The sequence below is a fragment of the Rhinatrema bivittatum genome, chromosome 7 (genome assembly GCF_901001135.1).
Source record: "Rhinatrema bivittatum chromosome 7, aRhiBiv1.1, whole genome shotgun sequence".
NCBI lineage: Eukaryota > Metazoa > Chordata > Amphibia > Gymnophiona > Rhinatrematidae > Rhinatrema > Rhinatrema bivittatum.
In genome coordinates, this window is record NC_042621.1 from 154,930,909 (window position 1) to 154,953,733 (window position 22,825).

At 42.2% G+C, this 22,825-nt stretch overlaps 1 protein-coding gene across 2 annotated transcripts in view; it reads right to left on the reverse strand.

Moving 5' to 3' along the window:
- Positions 1 to 21,782, reverse strand: part of RGR (retinal G protein coupled receptor) — a 75,790-nt gene extending 54,008 nt beyond the window's left edge. For both annotated transcript variants that reach the window (XM_029610650.1, XM_029610649.1), the window contains exons 1-3: positions 21,697 to 21,782; positions 20,448 to 20,604; positions 4,769 to 4,890 (exon numbers count right to left, since the gene is read on the reverse strand). In XM_029610650.1, coding sequence (XP_029466510.1) covers positions 4,769 to 4,890; positions 20,448 to 20,604; positions 21,697 to 21,775 — 358 coding nt within the window. In that variant the 5' untranslated portion in view covers positions 21,776 to 21,782. The remainder of the gene's footprint in view (positions 1 to 4,768; positions 4,891 to 20,447; positions 20,605 to 21,696) is intronic.
- Positions 21,783 to 22,825: the final 1,043 nt, after the last annotated feature.

Consider the following 22,825-nt stretch of genomic DNA (forward strand, 5'->3'; position numbering starts at 1 on the left):
CCATTTTCATTGAGGAGAGTTGTGAACAAATGGGGCAAGCCCTAAGTTTCCAAATGGTTTGCTTCAAGATAAAGGCTCCACAGTTGTTACATTGAATAATAGTCATCTTGTTCATTTGATTTGATAGAGCATTCCTTTAATCTGATAAAAAAAATTTGCAAATTATTTTGTTACCAGTTATGCACCTTATTATTATAAGAAGAACCATGGATGAGTGGGTAGAGGGGTAGGGAAGGGAGGGCTTCTAACTGTTGAGATTATCAGTGACCAAAATATTCCTTGACATGCACTTTTTATAAGTTTATCTAATCCACTGAAAGTTAGTTGTTTTTTTTCTTAAACCCAGAAAAGCAATTTAGATTCCACTTTTTAATTTCAGTTAAATCTGCCCCTTCCAAAAACCAAGGCACAAAATTATGCAATTATACATGTCTATTTTTTTCTTCTAGTACCTTAGGTCTGCTTGGTCCTCCCCTATAGAGACAAGCTTTTACAGTGGATAATAGGGATGTGTTATTGAACTGATGCTCTGTTCAGGATCTGATGCTAGGAGTTAGCAATCTGTTATTGATCTGATGCCTGATGGGAGGAGCAATCAGATAGTAGTTAGCACTCTGTTTGAGATCTGTAGTTATATATAAGAGTTGAGGGTGGATCCTTGGACCAGTGGCAGATGACCACGCCCCTGGGGGATGATCCCGAGAGGGACCACCGGTCAGGCTCAAAGTTACGAGACAAACACACACTAGTTCTTTTATTAGATAGTATACTGAACCACCAGAGATGGCAGTAGTGAGCTGGTAAGCCCGGCTGGGCTGTAGTCCCTCAGATACTGGAACAACGATCCCTGGAGGCTGAGCTGAAGAGAGACTGAGATATAGTGAGTAGGCAGGGTATGCAGATGGTAACACTCACACAATGTCCCAATGAAGCCCATGAGCTAGAAAGTATAGGCCCTCGAGGAGCGAGTACCTGGTTCCAGGGAAAGCTCAGAGAGAATGATGGTAACTCACTGATGTAGCTGATATAGTTGGTAGTGAAGACTTCCAGGCAGAGGAGTATATGAAGCAAGTCTGGGATCAGGGCCCTCGAGGAGCGAGTACCGGTTCAAGATTGTCACCTGAAAGAACAAGAAGAGAGCGAGGCCCCAGAGGAGTGGGTTCCTCTGGTAAGTCTGAGGAGGCAGAGTAGCTTAGGTAGCGAAACCCTTGCTAACTCCATGTGTTAGCAAATTCTGAGACTTAAATATCCATCGCGGGTGATGTCATCTTCGGAGGACTCCCCTGAGGCTCGCGCCAATGCCTGTACTTCAATTGGGGCCGTGCCGCGTACGCGCCCCTAGGCCTCCAGGAAACATGGCGGTTGCAGCGTCGAGCCAGTCCAAGAACGTCAGAGGACAAGTGGCAGGAGAACTCCATGGCAGCCAATCATCCCGTGGACGGAGAGGGAGGTGCCAGAGAGGTAAGGAGGGCAGAGAGAGGGCGTCGGGCACCGATGGACACAACAGGATATGCATTCGTTTGCAACGAAACGGGAAATAAAGATATTTCCTATTTTGTTGCATTTCGGGGGGGTGGACCGATGAAACGATAGGAAAACCCACGACATTTCATGTGGTTTTCTTATCATTTTTTTGGGGGGAGAAAGGGAACATTTAAAAAGAGAACCAAAACCCACCCTAACCCCTCAAATTGAATTAATTGCGAGCCCCCCCCCCCCTGGATGTCCATTGCTCCTACCATGTGACAGAGGCTGGCCAATAGCACTGGTAGCCCCTGTCACATGGTAAGGGCAAAGGGCCATTGGAGCCATTTTGATTACTGGCAGCTGATGGCCTAAGAGTGGGAGAACGCTCCTGGGACCCCAGCTGGACAACCAGGGACTTTCGGCAAGTTTTGGGGGTTGTAATTAATTAAATTTGAAGGGTTGGGACGGGTTTTGATTTTTGTTTTGGGGGCAGCTGAAATAAAATCAGCCCGAACCGCAGGAAAATGAAATTTCCCGCAGCGGACCGATAATGAAGGCCGAACCTATAGGTTCGGCCAAATCACATCTCTAATGGACAACAGCTTTTAAAAAGGAATATTATAAAAAAAATAAAGAAACGACAGCTTATTCCAAGCAAAGAAGCACAGAAAGCTATTTATAATTATCAGTTCACTCTGAAAATGTACAGATGGGATTGCCCAGGTTAATAATCTCAGATGCAGGAGAAGGGATTTAACAGCAGAAAAAAATCTTCTAAAGATACACACTAAGAGAGGGAAAATTATTAAAAACTATGCAGGAGAAAAGACTGGATAAAAAGATTAACATCAGAGCACAAAACTAAAGTACACACTAACTGGTCAATTTTAAAAGCCCTATGCGTGCTAAAGCTGGGAGATACGTATAACTTGGCGAGGTGTGCACCATACGGATTTTAAAACCTGTGAGGGAATGTGCATATCTCCCGGTATACACACAAAAATAATTTTTGCTAGAATGAGTGGGGCGAGGGCGTGATTTGGGCAGGGCATGGGCGGGGAATGGGCGGACTGGAGCAGAGACACGATTTCTGTGTGTACCTATTTACATGCACAAGCACACACCAGGGTTCCCTATCACGTACATTTACTTCTGCTATGAATGACGTGTAAGTCACGAAATAAAAAAAAAAATAGGCTACTTACAGGCCGATACAGTAAAGTCCGCGGGAGAGTGGGCAAATGCCCGCTCAAGCCACTCTCCTGTGCTCGCGATTCAGAATTCAAATTAGGCCCGGTGGTAAAAACAGGTAAAAGGAGCGGCGGCTGTCAGCGGGTTTGGTTTGACAGCCGATGCTCAATTTTGCCGGCGTCGGTTCTCGAGCCCATTGACAGCCATGGGTTTGGAAACCGGACGCCGGCAAAATTGAGGTCCGGTTTTCGACCCGCGAGCTGCGGGCCGACTTCAAAATTTTTTTTTTTTTTTTTTACTTTTGGCAACTTTTGGGACCTCCGATTTAATATCGCCATGATATTAAGTCGGAGGGTGCACAGAAAAACAGTTTTCACTGCTTTTCTCTGCACTTTCCCGGTGCCCGAAGAAATTAGCGCCTACCTTTGGGTAGGCGCTAATTTCTGAAAGCAAAATGTGCGGCTTAGCTGCACATTTTGTTTTCTGAATCGCGCGGGAATACCTAATAGGGCCATCAACATGCATTTGCATGTTGCGGGCATGATTAGGTTTGGGGAGTTGGACGCGCGTTTTTGGCCCCTTACTGAATAAAGGGTAACGTTAGCGCGTCGAAAAAGCGCGTCCAATAGAGGGTTAACAGTGCGCTCCGTCAGAGCTCACTGTACTGTATCGGCCCATTTGTGAGGTTTAGGGTGTCTCGCCTAACTGGTTAAAGGTAGGCAAAGTAAAAGAGGGTGTTAGGAAAGCCAATTGGTTAACTGGGTAACATGGGAATGGACTGGGAAAATGGGTTCTAGCATCAGTGTACTTGGCAAGTAAAATTACGCGAGCAAGGTGGCATTTGAACGCACATGCACGCATCAATATGAAATTGTGCGCCCATTATGTGCAAATTGTTGATTTTAAAACATACGCGTGTATATGCTAATATAAGCGTGTATATTTTTAAATGCCTCATCCATTTTGCACGCCGGCAAATGCGCACAGATCTTAAAATGTTCTTCTAAGAGAGGAAGATGTATAATTATATAGAAACAAAATCACTTAGCCGATAGCAGTGCTGTAAGCTTTTGAATCAGGCGGGCCACTGAAGGTGTGCCTCCATCTGGTTAGGACCTGTTTTACTTTAGAATATGCAGTGTACAAGAATAGCTGTGGGCATGCTATTTCTGACATCTTTTTACAACAAGCACATTAAATCTTATTTGCATTACTCATTAAGTGACTTTCTAATATGTCTATGAAATGCTTTTGCAAGCCCACACTAAGTTTTATTTCAATAGGTTCCTAAATTAAATAAGTTGTAGAAATTAATGGTATTATTGGGTACTCATGTTTAACAGTTTAACTGATAATGAACCTAAAGTACAAAGTTATGAATAACTTTGTAGAAATGGGTCAATAACATGTGAAAAAATATTTTTGCATGTTGCTGGCTCCTTTAAATAATAATATTATTGCTTTGTGAGGCTATATTTTGTGAAAAATTCCATCTTAAATTGCAGACATTTTTTTTTTTTTTTTTTTGCAAAAACCTAATCTACACCTCCCAAATGTGTAGTAAAATTTCACAAAAATATTGCTTTTCCAAAACTTTTCGAGAGAACTTTTGCTATGGCTGAATTGTGAATGAGCTCATTTGCATGATTTTCCAGCTCATTTGTGATATATCATAAGTTTTGTTGACGGCTTCACAAACACAAAATGTCATGTGTAAGAGTGGCAAGCTGATCATGAAAAAGTTTGTAAATGCAATTAAACATATGATTTGCCATTTTTATGTGTAAAATTGAATTTGCAAAGCTGTTTGTGGCTTCATGCGTTGGTTTCCAGGCATATTTTGCTCACATTACCTTCTTGGGATGAGGAAGGATTTTCTACTAATGGTTCTCCTGGGTTTTAAGCCCTCCTCTAGATTATCACAAACATCATGTGTAAATGTTTAATTTTATCCTTTGCATCTCTAGAGTTACTATAATTTGTAATATGTTTGTTTTTATTTCACCTTAAAGAAAATGTAGGACTTGGTTAATTACATATAAATTAGTACTAGGATACAAGATAAAACCATTCCTGAAGTAAAATGCTGCTTATGGTGATGGAAACTTACTAGTACAATACTGGTTATACCGATCCCAAGCAATTGCTGCACAGAAGCTGATGCTGGATAATGCTGCAACAAATCCCTGAAATCCATGAGCCTGGCAACCTTTAGTACCATAGGGCCAATACCTACAAATAAATATTAAAGGTCTGTAAGCATTATTCCAAAACTAGACTCTCTATTTCAAAACTGAACCAAGAAATAAACAGCTGGTCAAACCGAACACGTCTTCGCCATTTAAATTTGAACAGGCATCTGTACAGAAGAACTTCACCCTTAGCAATTTATTAAGTATACCAATGGCCAATAAAAAAAGACATCTCAGACAATAAATGAAGCATTTGCTTGATTCTTAAATACATTTTTTTTTAAGTTGATGGATATATAACTTTTGAGAATATTAAAGTGTAATCATACCAAAGGTTTTAAATGTGGTTAACTTTCTAATTACAAATAAACAATTCAAAGAAAGCGGGGTACAAATCACAATACAAACATCAAATTTCCTGCTGAAATTTCAAAGTTTGCTTAAATTACACAGCTGCAAGAAATACAGGGTGTGCAGCCAAAGAAAGTTCGTTTTGTTTGCTGGGTTTTTTTTTCCATTTTCTATGCCATTTTGATTTAATATGCACATTTTTAGTACATGTAAAAACCCATCTAGTGGAGTGCAAAATCAAATTAGTGTGCAATAAAAATTAGCATGCAATAAAAAAATGAGTAATGCATGAGTGCATTAATTAAATGCAAACAAAATGTTTTGAAATACTGTATTTAAATGAAGATAGAGCTTTTGTAGTAGTATCAGCCTATGACCACACATGCAGTAAACATTGATGTGGTAGTACTTTGGAACAATGGATGAATTTTCTGATAAAACATCAGTGATTTGGAGACTAAGGGCCTCATTTTCCAATATCGCATTGGTAACGCATTAATGCACATTTAAAATGTTTTCAGTGCAGAAAGCATTTTTTGTGTACATAATTCATATTTTATATACAAAAATCATGCACAAAGCATATTTTCTGTGCATAAAACCCTATTACAGGCTCTGGCAGTTTCCACCTGTAGACTGACATTAACCTGGAAACTTTACTCCACTTCTTACTAGGAGTTAAGTTTTCAGAGCTAAGAAAACACCAGTTAAGCTAGCATACCTCTCTGCATATGGGGGAAGGGGAGGGGGTTAATAGCTAATGCCATCATTAACAAGGGATTTTCATTTGAGGGTGTGTTGCATTCGTGCCTGTTCTCGCCCTCGCTCCACCCTCTCTACCTTAGTGGCGACTCCCTTCGGGTCTGACGGACAGATGCTGCCGCAGCTTCTCCTCGTCATTCTTCCTGGAATCCCTGGGCTGGCCTGACACTGCGGATCCGCCATGTTTCTGATGACGTAAGGGCGCGCGCGCGCTCCAGAGTTTGTACCGGCAAGGGCACGAACCTCAGGGGCGCCCCCCCGTAGTGACGTCATCCGCTTCCACCTTAAAAGGTCTTTGCTTGCTTCTACGAATCAAATTAGCAAGGGGAATTCTTTCTCCGCTGCTCTGCCTCCACCTAGGGGGGCCCACTCTCTCTTCTTGATTTCAGATTGCTAAGATGGGATCCAGTACTCGCTCCATGAGGGCCTACGTCCCTGAATGCTCAGAAGACTCCTTACTACCTGGAAGCGATCGCAGACGTGAACAGAGTGAGTTCTACAGATAGGAACCGGTACTCGCTCCATGAGGGCCTATGTTCCTAATCTCCGAAGACTCCCTTCTGTCTAAGATGTTATCGCAGGTACGGAGATCATGAGTCATTACTGCAGATTGCAGATACGAACTGGTACTCGCTCCACGAGGGCCCATGTTCCTAATCTCCGAAGACTCCCTTCTGTCTAAGATGTTATCGCAGGTACGGAGATCATGAGTCATTACTGCAGATTGCAGATACGAACTGGTACTCGCTCCACGAGGGCCCATGTTCCTAAATCCCTTCTCAACTCTTTTCTATTTCAGAAGCTATCATATCTTCTATATCAGAAGCTATTATATACCTATATCTTGTGCATTACTATTATAGATTGCATATAGGAACTGGTACTCGCTGCATGAGGGCCCATGTTCCTAAAACCCTCCAGACTCTCTTCTATTCCATAAGCCATCTCATACACAGATATTGTGAGTTCTCATTCCAGACTGCATATAGGAACCAGCACTCTCCTACAGCTCCTGTTCCTGAATATACTGAAGACTCTCTGTTGCATAGAAGCCATTACACTCACAATTTTAGATATCTGTATCATCTACTACTGGTTATGTATCCAGCATTCCCTCTCTATTCACTACCTATAGTCGCTTTCTACAGCTCAGCAAACCAGAGACCGCAATTCCAGTATCTGAGGGACTTCAGCCCTGCCGGGCACATCAGCTCACTACTGTCACCTCTGCTGGTTCTACTTCCTGTCTAATAAAGAATTATCTGTGTTTGTCTCCATACTCCAGCCTAGCTGGTGGTCCCTCTCAGGATATCCTCCTGGGGGCGCTGGCATCTGCCATCGGCCCAGGGATTCACCAGTTCACCTCAAGTGTTCATTCCTTACACTACTAGAGCGGTATTATATGACTGCCACTCTGTGGGAAGCCAACCCACCACAGATCATTAACTCTGCCTACGGAGTATTATAAATGTTAGCTCTTCCCCTTGGCAGGGTGATCCATAACAGATTGCTAACTCCCTGGCGGACTTACAACAGATTGCTACGCCTAGCAGCAAGGATTGATAACAGATTGTTAACTCCTCCCTCTTCAGGAAGAGATCCATAACTGACTGCTAACTCCTCCCCCTACAGGAGGAGCACGATAACAGATTGCCAACTCCTCCCCTCTGGAAGAGCAGATCTACAACAGGGTGCAAACGTGTATGCACATTTTTTAAGTGCAAAACACCATGCTGTATCAGCAGTAAAGTGTGTGCACTAAAATGTACATCCAGCTGCAGGTTAAACTGCAATATGATATTTTCTGTTTTATTCTCCATTCTTTTTCAGATCATTTCTAACATTCTATTTGCTTTTTCAACCACCAACATGCCCTGAGCAGGAGATTTCAATGTATTGCCCACAAGGACTCTGAGGTCCTTTTCCTGGGTAGTTACTCCCAAAACAGAACTACAGTACCTGTAGTTGGGATTATTTTTCCCTATGTGCACTTTTGTACATTAAATTTTATTTGCCACTCAGTTGCCCATTCTCCTAGTTTCACAAGATCCATCTGCAGTTCCTTGCAATCCAACAATATTTTTTTTTCAGAAACAACAACTTTTTCACTAACTCTGGTATCAATTGTGAATGAGAACACAAGAATATGGGTCAGATCAATGGTCCATTAAGCTCAGTATCCTGTTTCCAACAGTGGCCAATCCAAGTCACAAGTACTTGGCAAGTACTCAAACATTAAATAGATCCCAGGCTACTATTACTGGTAACAAACAGTGGCAATTCTTTATTGATTAATAGAAGTTTATGTATTTCTCCTCTAGAAACTTTTCCAAACCTTTTTTAAATCCAGCTACACTAACTGCCTTAACCACATCCTCTAGAAAAAGAACCTTGACCCCCTAAATCTGAGCAACTATAGACCAGTCTCCAACTTACCCCTAATAGCCAAACTAATTTAAAAAACAGTCCAAAAACAACTATCAAAGCACTTATTTATTTATTTATTTCGTGATTTTTTATATACCGCGGCACGTTAATAACATCACCTCGGTTTACAATAAACAATAAATCAGCAACAAGCTTTACAGTCAATAAGAATTCAGGTGTACATAAAAAATTCAGGTGTACTTAGAAAGTAATAACATATATCCTGCACAACATGGATTCCGCAAATACTACAGTACTGAGACATTACTACTAGCTCTATCAGACAATATCTTAAGAGGCTTTGATATAGGAACACATTCCATTCTGGTTCTATTGGATCTCTTTGCAGCATTTGACACTGTAAATCACAAAATACTAATCAATAGACTAAAAGAAATAGGACTTAATAACAAAACAATAAACTGGTTTGAGTCATACTTAAGCAATAGATGTTTCCAAGTACAAATCAAAAACACACTATCAGATAAAGTCAAACTACAAACAGGAGTCCCACAGGGATCAGCCCTGTCTGCAACACTCTTTAACATTTACCTCTTCCCAGTATGTCACCTACTCGCAGGACTTGGAATCTGTTGTGTCCGTCAGTTCCCGACGCCCTCTCACCGTCCTCCTTACCTCTTTGGCGCCTCCCTCTTCGCCCGTGGGAAGATTGGCTGCCACGGCGTCCTTCTGCCAAAGTCCTCCGGCGTCCCCGGACCGGCTAGATGCTGCAACCTGCCATGTTCCTGGAGGCCTAGGGGCGTGTGTGGCGCGGCCCCGACTGAAGTACCGGTGATGGCGCGAACCTCAGGGGTGTCCCCCTGAGATGACGTCACCCGTGACAGATATATAAGGTTTTAGAATTTGCTAACACATCAAGTTAGCAAAGGTTATGGTACACGGGTTACTCTACCTAAGCTACTCTGCCTCTTCGGACTTACCAGGGGTACCTGCTCCTCGGGGGGCCTCACTCTTTCCTTTGTTTTTCAGGTGACAGTCTGGAACTGGTACTCGATCCTCGAGGGCCCTCGTTCCTAGACTTGCTCCATATTCTCTTCTGCCTGGAAGTCATCACTGCCAACTACATCAGCGAGTTACCATCGCTCTCTCAGAGCTTTCCCTGGAACCAGGTACTTGATCCTCGAGGACCTATACATTCCAGCTCCTGGGCTTCTATGAGACATTGTGTGAGTGTTGCCATCAGGTTCAGTATATGAACTCTGCATACCCTGCCTACTCACTATATTTCAGTTTCTCTACAGCTCAGCTTCCAGGGATCGCTGTTCCAGTATCTGAGGGACTACAGCTCAGCCGGGAATTCCATCTCACTACTGCCACCTCTGGTGATTCAGTATAGTGTCTAATAAAAGAACTAGTGTGTGTCTGTCTCCTAACTCTGAGCCTGACCGGTGGTAGCTCTCAGGATCTTCCCCTGGGGGCATGGTCATCTGCCACTGGTCCAAGGATCAACCCACAACTCTCCTAAATAACAACAGAATCATACATTACATATGCGCTGACGACATACAACTACTGTTACCCATCGTAACAGTAGTGAAGAAACAATGAAACTAGCCAATATGTATCTTGAAATAATAAAACAACTCCTAAACCAAATGGAACTGGTAATAAACATTGTTAAAACTGAATTCTTACACCAAGAACAAAAAAATATACACCCTATACAACCTAAAATTGCAATAAAAAATAATCAAACCATGGAGTTAGCAATAAAAATACAGAATCTAGGGTTAATAATTGACCCTCAACTAAACATGAAACAACACATTTCACAAAAATTAAAAGAAGGTTATGCCAAACTAATGGTCCTTAGAAGACTGAAACCCCTGCTAACGCTGAATAAGTTTCACACAGTTCTACAGGCAATGATATTCGCAAGCACAGACTACTGTAACTCTGCTATTAGGGCTACCTCAAGTTACCATTAGACCACTCCAAATATTGCAAAATTCCGCTGCTAGAATTTTGACAGGCAAAAAGAAAAGAGACCACATTATAGGAACACTTGCTGAACTACACTGGCTTCCAGTTGAATAAAGAATACAATACAAGGCACATTGTATAATTCATAAACTAATCCATGATGAAAAGGCCGACTGGCTTAACACAGCACTGCGCGTACATGTACCATACAGAAACCTTAGATCTGCCAATAAAGCTCTACTAACTATTCCTTCTGTTAAATCAGCACGCCTCACTCAGGTAAGGGAGAGAGCACTGTCGCTATCTGGACCTGTTCTATGGAACTCCATGCCACTCGAAATAAGGCTGCAGAGAAATTTAAAACTATTTAAAACTAATCTGAAAACCTGGCTTTTTAAACAAGCTTTTTATAAAGACAAAGAGAGGGAGGAAAACAGTCGATAGACAAGGATGCACCAAGCAAACAATTTTTTTCTTTTATATCTCCAAATACATATTAAACGTAGATTTGAAGCACTTAACAGTTTCCTAACCGACATATAAGCTTTAATTAACACATAGTCTCTCTTATTAAAAATGTTACCATTCTATGTTGGCACATGTATAATTTGTAATCTATACCAATCATAGTTTTTTATTGTGCCTTTCTGTAAACCATTGTGATGGTGAATTAACTTAATGACGGTATAGAAGAGTTTTAAAATAAATAAATAAATAAATAGCTATGAATTCCAGAGCTTAATTGTTCGTTGAGTGAAAACATTTTCTTTGATTTGTTTAAATGTGCTACTTGCTAACTTCATGGAGTAACCCTGCCATTGAGAATATATATTTACTAGGCATATTGGTTGGTGGGAAAGACAGGAAACTCTAGGCTACATTGGCAAGGTATGGTCAGATAGTGGCCTTGCGTACCTAATATGCTAATGCAGGTGTGGCCAATTCTGATCCTTGAAAGCCACAAATAGTCCAGGTTTTCTGGATATCCACAATGAATATGCATGGGATATATTTGCTTACAAGGGAGGTAGCACATGCAAATTTAACTTATGCATATTAATTGCAGATAACCTGAAACCCAGGCCTGTTGGTGGCACTCGAGAACCGAAGTTGGCCATCCCTGTGCTAATGGATCACGTCATTTATGGACTGTGCCAGTTAAAGTACAACTGGTATTTGTATTGGTGTCTTCTTTGCTGGGAGATGGTGATCTCCTCTGCTGCCAACTGCTATAACTATGGCCTGTTTTAAAAAGGAGAGTTCTGCCTTGGCCACAGAAGGGGGTAGGGAAAATATAGGTGGGTAGGAAATGGCAGCTGACTGCTCCCACTGACTCTTTTCTGTGGGTTGCCCACTATTTCCTCTATTGCATCCTCATTCTCTCTGCATGCGACATTCCCATTCCTGCACCCTGTGCAACAACATTTCCTTACACTGAGGTTGAGAGTTGGAGCAGAGGACAGTACTCCCTTTCACCTATGGCTAGCCTATCATACATCATGGCAAACCTATAAGCATCCTTCTGTGTGAGGGGTTGCAGCCTACCTTGCCTCAACAGTTCTCCTGACAGTTCCTGTTCCTGGTGGAAACCCTCTCACTTATTTTGCAGGATGTTGTCAATGTGGATCACCTTCAGTGTTGCCAATCTCACTTATTTACTGTGAGTTTGGGCTTTAGCAATTAGATTTTTTTTTTAATTCACGGGTAGCTTATTATTGGGCTTTTTTTTTTTTTCAACTCGTGTTTTTGTGGGCTTCATGGGTGGGACTTGTGCCCTGCTGTTTTTGTCACCTCTGATTGGCTGCTGCTGCAACTTCTTGCTTCTCTTCCACCCAACCCACCACCCCAGTTGTCAGTATGGGGATTGTGACTGCAGTGATTAGTCATCTCCCTGAAGACAAACCCGCTTGATTATATTTAAGAAGTAATATCTCAAAGAGATAGTAACTCAATAATATACCTGGACTAGACCAACCTTGCTCAAATATTGATTTTATTTATGAAATTGAAACCAAACATTATTGGTACCTGTTAGAATGTACGATGACCTACATTACATACCTTAGTCTATGTGCCTATTTGTAAACCGTTGTGATGGTATATAACTTAGCGACGGTATAGAAAGGTTTTTAAATAAATAAAATAAATAAATAAATATTGAACAGGAGGAAAAGAGCAGCAACTGCAAAAGTATTCTCTCTTTATTTTTCCCTTGTGCCTGCTATATTAAAAGGCCAGCACCCTACAAAAGTAAGAAACTAAATTTTAACCCCTTATTTACAATCCTAATATAATGATCAGTCTCTGACAGGGCAAACTAGGCAGCCTGTAATCTGGCTAAATGGCTCACTGTTAATTGTCAATGATAGTACAAAATTTGGAAAAAAAAAAGTAGTGTGCATTTTTATATTTATAGTGGACAATAATTTTTTCAGAGGAGAGGGAGAAAGGACTTATTTTTTAAAATAGGTATCCGAGCTTCTCTCCAGTCCTGTATGAGTGGGATATTTTTGTAGCTCGAAGCTCTTTCATCATGATGGACCTGGAAGTGTTATTGGACAATGTCATCTATCTGATGGCAATGCAGAAAAGCAAATGAAAGCTAAAGATTAGAATCAGGTAATTTGCATATATTGTTTATGTCTACCGCTAATACAAATTAATCATCCATGCTAAGCAGTGTACATCTAGGAATCCTATAAGGATAACCTTTAATTACATTTCACATATATTGGTAGTCCTGAAAACTCTGTTTGAAGCCCTTGACTGAACTTGACCACTCTTGTCCGAAATGTTTTTTCAACAAAGTGTGCTTGTTCTTTCATAACTACCTGGCAATAGGGATGTGCATTCGCTTAGAAAGAATTAGGCAATTTCAATGAAATTGACTAATTCGTCCTGGTTCAGGAGACCCGAATCCCGAAACGGACTTTTCCTGAAATTTGGGAAAAATTCATTTTTTTGGGTTAGCGTGGGGGGAGGGGCACATTTATTTAAAAAAGCCCAAACCCAACCCTTCAAATTTACTTAATTACAAACCCCCCCCCCCACCATCCCAATCCCCCCCAAGACTTACTGAAAGCTCTGGTGGTCAGCAGGGGTCCCGGGAGTGATCTCCTGCTCTCGGGCCATTGGGCCTGCCAGGAATCAAAATGGCGTCAGTGGCCCTTTGCCCTTACCATGTGACAGGGGCTACTGGTGCCATTGGTCGGCCCCTGTCATATGGTGGGAGCAATGAACGGCCGGCGCCATCTTAGAAAATGGCGAGGGCCATCCATTGCTCCTTCCATGTGATAGGGGCCGACCAATGGCACTGGTAGCCCCTGTCACATGGTAAGGGCAAAGCGCCTCTGGCGCCATTTTGATTAATGGCAGCCAATGGCCCAAGAGGGAGAAATCGCTCCCGGGACCCCGGGGAGCGATTGGGGGGGTCAGGAGGCCCCCCCAAGCTGGCCAAAAGTTCTTTTTGGGCCGAACGAGCCGTCCGGCGCGAACGAGCCGGGAATCACGTGACGCCGGCGTCACTCGACGTGCCGCCGACGTCACATGCTTCTCGCCAAGGATTGCAGAAATGGCGTCCTCACTCCTCGCTCCATCACCAGGGAGTTGTGGTAAGTCGGGGGGGGGGGGATTAAGGAGGGTGAGGGGGTTTATATTTTTATTTTGGCTCAATAATCGCGATTTCCCACATATCGAACATATCTATGTTCGATATGTGGGAAATCCGATCGTTTATGTCGAATCAATTTTTTAAGTAAAAAAAAAAATATGAGTTGCGTTTTACTAATGCGGTCAATCCGAATGCACACCCCTAGTCTTCTCCGCCTCCTGTATTCATCCACCGAGTGCTTAGTTAAAGTGAACTGGTCCCTAACAGTACCTCTGGTTTTCGGGAGGGGAGTATGTCAGGGCTGCCCCTTGTCCGGGCAACTGTATGTGCTGGCCATTGAGCCTTTCCTGTGCCTTCTGCGCAGGGAATTCACTGGCTTAGTGCTGCAGGAACCCAGACTCCAGGTCACTCTATCTGCCTACGCCAATGACATGCTCCTCATGATCCAGGATCCACTTGATCTGGAAAGGATGCGAGCCTGCAAGCGGGTGTATTCATCCGCATCCTCTGCCAAGATCAACTGGACGAAAATCACTGGTCTTCTGATAGGACTGCAGCAGGAGGACCTTGACCCAAGCACTGTTGATAATTTTTCATGGAGCTGGGAAACCATAAAATACCTGGGGTCCATCTTACCACAGAGGAAACTGCAGTCTTAGTGAATTGGCAAGAACTGGAGAAGGTGGACGCTCACCTGGGGTCATGGTCAGGACTGCTATGGCTGGTGTCCTACCGCAGGAGAGTCTTAATGGTGAACAGCAGGTGTCCAGCATGCTGTGGCACTGACTGACTGACTGAGCTCCCCAGCGGTGTTTCTCACTTGTACCCAGAGGAAGCTGCTGGGCTTCTTCTGGGCTGGGAAAAAGCACTGGGTCTCTGCAGGAGTTTTGCCCCTTCCTGTGAAGGAAGGTGAACAAGACCTCATGTGCTTGAAAATTCAGGTACACACCTTCCAACTCCACACCCTGCAGAGATTTCTATATGCACATCCCCCTCCTCGGTGGCACCCGCTGGTTTCTTTTTATTTTCGTCAGTTGGGCGGGTTGCAGTACGTCTGGCAGCTCTTTGTAATAAAACCAGAAGGGTACACTGGTCACGTCCTAGTGCTGCCGCCTTTCTATTGAGACCTTATTAAGTCTTGGCGCATGATTTCCGCCTCAAGAAGATTGACTGACCTCCATGGGAAACTACCAGGAAGAGCCCCTCCTCTACAACCTTGCTCTAGGTGTGGAGATTTGGAGTTCCCTGTGGTATAGGGTCGATTTGCCTCAGCCGGAATCACCAAGGTCAGCCACCTTATAAAGCAAGGCTGCAATTCATGGGTGCAGCCTGCCAAATTGGCACTGAGAACTAGGGTAACAGACTAAACATTCCTAGCCGGGGCCTTTCACACGATTGCCAACTGTGCACCCATGATACTGTCCACTTTACCAGGAGGGTCTCCTCAGACCAGAGGTCCCTGCCTACCTTCCACCCCCCCCCTCCTCCGGACCTGCATAGTGATCCCATCATCAGAGCCCCCCTGCCATCCACTCCCCCAACCCCATCCCAAAGCCTAAGCAGGCTACATGAGTTCTCACCAGTAGCCTTTGAAGTGTTACCGCAACAGAAAATTTACAATCTGTTGCTCCATAGAGATCATTATCTTGCCTTGGTCTCTCACCTAGATACAGTTTAGCGCTCTCTATTGGGAGATGGGGTAGGACCAAGATGGAAAAGCTTTTATAGTGAATTAACACAGAAGTGCTATGGAGACCTTTCATGGTGAATTGTACATGGGGGCGATGTGCACAGGGAGCATGCTTGAAGCTATCACTGGCATGCCACCCTTGTGCCCTTTTTGTTCTTGCAGGGAGTCAGTATAGCACATTTTTGGAGCTACCCAAGGCTGACTTCTTTTCTAAGCTTCCTAAAAACTTTGTTAATAAAGTTTTGGCTTGCCTTTTCACTGCTCCTTCTGATATATGGACAACCAATAGGAAAGGTGCTGAAGGAAAGACAGAGACCACCTGGTGAATTTCCTTCTGGCAACAACTAGGCAAACCATTAGGTGTACAAGAGAGAAAGGAAGAACTGGAGGAGAAGCAGTTGATTGCAAAATCTTTTTCAGATCAGAAGTAAGATCAAGGATCTGAATGGAACACCATTGGGCAGTCACTAATACCAAAACAAAAGACTTTTCTAAAAAATGGACTATTCAAGATGTTCTCTGCTCTAACCCCCTCCCCCCACTTATAATTTAGTTTTGCATATTTAGACCCTCCCCTTTTTTTATTTTTTTCTTTATGTCATTTATGATTTTGTTTGGGTAGTGGGATCCCTGTTCCAAGAGTTGAGCAACCTTGAAGCAACCTTGAAGCTCCGATTGTTAGCCATTGTATTGATGCTAACCACACTTTTGACCAGCTAAAATGGAAATTTTAGAAAAAGTAGTCAAAAGTCAACGTGGAGGTGATCTCAACTATTTACTCAACTATCGCGAGCAATGGTGGATTTTTACACTCGCATCCCAATCACCGCAAGGTTTGAATGATAGTATTGAATGGTCTTTGTTGATATAATCTTTGATTGGTCCACTGATTTTTCAGTCTTGCTTTCTGATTGGTTCTTTTGTAAATCAGTAAATGTTTTAAATGGTCAAAAAAATGGTGGATCTTGTCGTTCACTAAAAGCTGAGACCAAGTAGCAGAATATGTAGCTTGGCAGATACCAGGAATGTATGTATTATTTAGACAACGATATATGATAACTTTTGAACCTAATATATATATGTCACCGGCATTATTTGCTCTTTCACTGTAGACACTGAATCCAACTTCACTGCCCCTGATGAAGCCTTAAGAAACACGAGCCATGTCAGGCCGTGCGGTTTCAGATGGTGTTCAAGTCCTGCTATGATAAGTGTTCCATTACTGCTTAAAAAATAACAAACTAAAATGAGAGTTTCCTAAAAAATTTTCCTTAATGAATGGACTAATATTTAAGTGGGGAAAACCGATGATTAAAAGTTGAAAAACACAGTCGTAGTTTTTCTAGTGACTGTAAAGCCTCTAAGCTGGCAACTGGCGGGCTATCACATAAAGAAGCTCGCCATTTCCATGAGGTTTCCTCACTTCATCTAATATAGACTACATAGTGGTAGTTATATTCAGCTAATAAATATGATGTTTACCTATTAACTACAGTTGATCATACATCGTATTAAGACAGTTTTTTTGAGTTGACCCTCCACTGACTGCCTTCTTCTGCCCTTGGCAGCACATCTTCCTGTCTCAACTTCTTGCTTGACAGTACTTCCTTTAACTGGCCCTGGCCCTGTATTTTTCACCCAAGAAAAAAAAAATCTCTCACTAGCTTGGGAGGGGGAGTACTATTAGTGCTACCAGGTGAACTGGGATTTTCACTTTGAGGTCCCTTTCCTTTTTTCACATCACTTTCCCTTTCATCCTATTGGCTGTAGCATGATAAAAATGTGGTATTCACTAGGAGTGCTCACTGCCTATGGAAAATGATTTATTTTTATAAGCAGTGTGTTAGTGTATGTACTCCTCTTTTCACTACTGTCTCACACACACACACACACCCATCCACACACTCTGGTGTGGAAACTGTCACATGGCAGTCATGCACACACAGATGCACTCTGCTGAACAACCATTGCTAGTGATTGACTGCCTAATGCCTAAAATGAACCTGGTGCTGTCTTTCCTAGTCAGACTGTGTCTTGTGTTTGTCTGTACTTTAAAAATCTCTGGTAACAGAGTGCTTGCACAGAGTTTGCTTTGCAATAAATGTTACAATTATACTGTGTGTTCTCAGTGCCACTGTATTACAGCAAATTTACAATGCAATGAAGTATTCGAGAATTTTGGATACAGTAACACTGTGTGTAGCTGTATCTGACAACAGGAAAGCACAGCTACTAGAGCTCACCTTTTCCTAATCTTAGTCATTCAGAGGTCGATATTCAAAAGCCATCTAGATGGATAACTTAAAAGTTACAACAAATAGTCCAAACAAATTCCTTGGCAACGAATCAATCAAAATGTTAAAAAAAAAACCCCACTGCAGGTATACTTAAATAATTCAAAACTCAGAGTTACAAAATCATGTTCTAATATCTGGAAATCAAGTCATTTAATTGAGACCTTCATATCACCTCACGTATACTGGAAATTTTATGTTATTCAGTGTTTTCATTGCTCGAGGTCTGTTTTAATCATTGGTTCACTTGCAAAAATTTTTTAAAATAATTTTAAAGGTTTGAAAAACATTTTTGTATAGTTTTTCAATGAAAATGAGATAAATGTACTTCACCTTCATCGGAGTCCAATTTATCTCATGCATATTCATTGTGGATACCCTGAAAACTCAAGTGACTGTGGAGTCAACTGGAAAAATTTGAGAAGCCTTGCCTAGGGACTCTACAGATTACTAGTGCTGCAGAATTTTGCACTGTTAATCAATAAATAGTTTTTATTTCAACTCATCAAGAAGCATTAGGCATTTTTTTCTCAACCATATTGGAACATTTTTGTAAATTATTTTTCTGGCATTTTCTGGAGCAGCTAAGTCACTGAATATGCCAGTTTTGCCATTTAGTACCTGATTCACTAAGGGATTTTTACATAGACACAAAGTGGGAGAAAAGCTCCAGTTCAAAATGCCAAACAAATGTGCATCTCAGAAATGAAAAAATAGTCCCAGCACAATAAAGATGTTTACTGTGTCAAAAAGGCTGGCCTATTACAAGATTATGGAGTTGATGTACTGAATGGTGAACATTTTCACCAAAATGAGTATCATGGGAAGTTTTCTTGTGGTGCTGACTCATTTAAATACTATGGAAATTTGATTTATATCTCAAAATATCTTAACTACATCTTGCTCAGGTGTGTAATTTGTCCTATGTTAATGCTGGATTACTAATGAGTTGATTTGCATGTGGATTTTCAGCTCATTAGCGATTTAGCATAATTTTTGTAAATGGATTTGCAAACACTAAGGGTCTTATTTTCCAATATCGCATTGGTAACGCATTAGGGGGCGTTACCAATGCAAATGAGGCTTCTTTCGTGCAGTGGGGAAACATCATGTGCGGTGATGTTTTCGCCATTCGCGAAAACATTAGCGCCGCACACGATGTTTTCCCACTGCACGATGATTCTTTCATCGCGGTGCATGATATTTGCTGTGAGAGAGAGAGAGAGAGAGAGAGAGAGAGAGAGAGAGAGAGAGAGAGAGAGAGAGAGAGAGAGAGAGAGAGAGAGAGAGAGAGAGAGAGAGACTTACTATAGTGCCTATGCCCTACATAGGTATTTCAATCCCTATGGGAGGGCTACCTACTAACTCGGGGTGGGGATTAGGTATGAGCGTCGGGGGTTGGGGGCCACTTTCGCATTCCACATGAGACCTACGGACAGAACAGTGGTCTCTAGTGCAGATTTGCTGGCCGTCGGAGTGAGGACGCTCACTCCAAGAAGTGGTTTGGGCAACGTTCTCTCTACCTAGCTTGATGGACACTCTACCTGGGCAACAACATGCTAGGTGGAGAGAATGTTGGCCAAATCTCCGCTTGGAGTGAGCGTCCTCACTCCGACGGCCAGCAAATCTGCACTAGAGACCACTGTTCTGTCCGTAGGTCTCATGTGGAATGCAAAAGTGGCCCCCAACCCCCGACGCTCATACCTAATCCCCACCCCGAGTTAGTAGGTAGCCCTCCCATAGGGATTGAAATACCTATGTAGGGCATAGGCACTATAGTAAGTCTCTCTCTCTCTCTCTCTCTCTCTCTCTCTCTCTCTCTCTCTCTCTCTCTCTCTCTCTCTCTCTCTCTCTCTCTCTCTCTCTCTCTCTCTCGCCCATAACGCGAGGTTGGAGTTGTAGTTATTAGCCGCGCTAACACTGCGGCTGTTTCGCCACACAGGTTCCCGCTTTACATATGCTCCGCCCCCTGAATACCAAATGACTAATTTGCAATCGCGTTAACAGCTGTTAACGTGATTTGCGAATTTATCGCACGCGGTAAAGTGCTTGGAAAATGAGGCCCTAAGTTATGTAAGCTAAAAGGGCAAATAGTGCTCACCAAATTTTACATACATAATTACATATGCTATTTTTCATTTTAAAGCATGAAAACAAGTTGGTGATGCCATTCACAGCTTAGTATATTGGCCCCAATGTTTGGCAAATCATCCATAGACCTGTGTAATTCAGGTCTATGGATGATTTGTAGCCCTAATTGTAATGTCATCAAATTTTTGCTCAATTATTGGTTTTTTTTTTCATCAAATCAGGGACTCATGGCTGGTTGCTGTATAATTTCAAACTCAATCGAAAATACAACTAACATCCTTAAAAGATTTTTCAACTGAAGAAAGTCTTGATGCTAGATGGATGATTTCATAATTTTTTTTTCCTTCTGGATTACCCTTGTCTTTTTTTTCTCAATTTGAGAAACCACATGAACTAATTAAGCATAAATATATGAGCTAGTACTGTACCTCAGGAAGCTAGAAAAGGCTGCGATGAAAGCGTTGATGCAGAGCCCAGTATCAGCCACTGCAAGACTGAAAATGAGGAGGTTATTAGGAGTTCTGAGCTCTTTGATTTTGTAGAAAGAAAGGATTGTTAAGCCATTCAAAAGGAACCCAAGCAGAGCTGCAAAACAGCAAAATATTTGCTACCATCACGACACAATGTATGCTTGACAGAACAATTTCAGCACAAATCCACAAGTACAGGGAGCCATCTGGAATCACCCCAGTGCAGAGCAGAGCCCACACATGATAGTTAACATTAAATCCCAATCCTTCATTTGTATGAAGGGACATTTTTAACAGCATAAGGCAAAACAGGCATCTCCTCTTTTCTCATCACTCATTTTCCACATTCTTCCTTGCTAAAGGCGCAACATGTGCACAGATTTCCCAGACAAGAATCACTGAGTAAGGACTTCAGATGTGGCTAATTTGTAAATTCAGAGGCATTATAAAATTAAATTAAGGCTCACGACTACCAGCCACATACTTTGTGTTGCAAACCCCAAGGTACATATAACTTGATGAGCTACTATAGGTAGAACATAGGAAAATTGTTTCAGCCTTTCAAGCCAAGCAGAGAAACCTATCTGCTCTTCAGTTACATTAGTCGAATTTAAGTCATCCTCTATAACTCCACTGTGGAAAGACGACTATAAGACTCACACATGCTTTTTTTTTTTTCTTAATCTGGGAGACAAGCAAAACTTTTTGAAGTCCCCAGCAATAACAGTGTAAATCCATTTCTACAGAAGGTGGCAACCCTTCTCCTTGCCCTTAGACCAATAGCCGTGTTTCCCATATGCATGGCAACTTGTCGGCACCAGGAAAGAGAGAGAGGTACAGTGTGCAACACTTCAGTGGAAAATACATGACTTTTCATTAATGGAAAATACAATAAACACAACTGCAGTTAAAAATAATATGGTAAAAAAAAAAAATGAACAGAAGGGAGTTTTCCATCATTTCAACCACTTGTATTTTCAAAGACAATAAAATCCTACGTCCCCGTAGCTATAACTATTGCCCAGAATATCATCCTCTGACCACTGGAATTGCTACAAAAGATGTGCGTGTTCCCTGTTGCATCCTTTCAGCACTGGTGCATGTTTGCTTTCTTTAGAAAAAAAAGCGCCAGGACCTTTTTACCATGTTTATTGCTTGGGGGGTTATGATGATGGCATGGGAGATGGGACCTGGAGCCCCTGCCTACCTTCCGCCAGCAGAATGGTGCCAATAGCAAACACTTCTAGCTCAGTGAAGCCCTCGGGAAGAGGGTACGATGTTGCCATGCTTGCCAGCTAGCTCAGGCTTAGTATTCTTGTAGCAGCAGTTTAGCTCAGTCTTTTCTTCTCAATCCCCCCTTCAGGGAGGCTAAGAGCTTCCTCTTAAAGGGCCAGATCACATGCAAAGGCATGCAAGTTATGTAAAAAGCTTTTAGGATCTTCTATAAAGCACTGAAATCTGCCAAAGAATTCCCTAATATGAGAAAGAAAGTAGGCTTCTATTGCTAGATTCCCCTCCCCTCTCCTCCTGCAAATCATATTGGGCTGCTACAGCGAAAGAAACTCATTCATGGCAATCACAACAAGGTCTTTGTAAGACATGATTTTAAACATTGTCCACTTAATTCTGTAAACACTGAACAGAATTCAAAGGGCTGCGGATGAAAGGAACATTCACGAAATAATACTTGGGAAGGGATAGCATTAAATAAAGAGACAGCATTTATTTTTAATTAGGATGCCCAATCGCTAGTCCATTTCTCAATTCAATGTTTGTAATACATTAAGGAAAGTGTTTTTTGCATAGTCTTTGTTGCGCTTGGCAGTCTGCAGGCTGTCCCTGTGAACTGCCGAACTCACCTCCCAGCTGAGCCTCATCTCCGCTCCCGAAGCGGCCAGCCTCTCAAGAGTCTTCGCGGCTGTGAGCATGGTAGAAAACTCTAGAAGGCCATACTCTTGTCCATATGTCAGATGACAAGCAAGAACCCAGCACTGGGGCAGGCATGTGCCCAAGACTGTATAATGTCAGCATGTATAGAGAGCTACAATTACCATAAAAAGGCATTCAGGATGTAAAGGGTGGATAGCAAAGAAAGATATAAAATAGTAATAAAAGAGGAAATAAAATGAGTGGCATTTTGCTTTATTATGACAGGCAGAGCTTCAGAGCAGAATCCCCAGTCCCTCAGAAAAATATAGAGTGCTCGTATTAGTTTTCTGAGCCAATTTTTCCTTTTGCTTCCTTACTCTTGCAATAATTCTTTTAATAAATACAATTGATTTTTGAAATGTATGCTGTCTGCCCATTTGTGATTAACATGGCAAACTGCCGCTCTC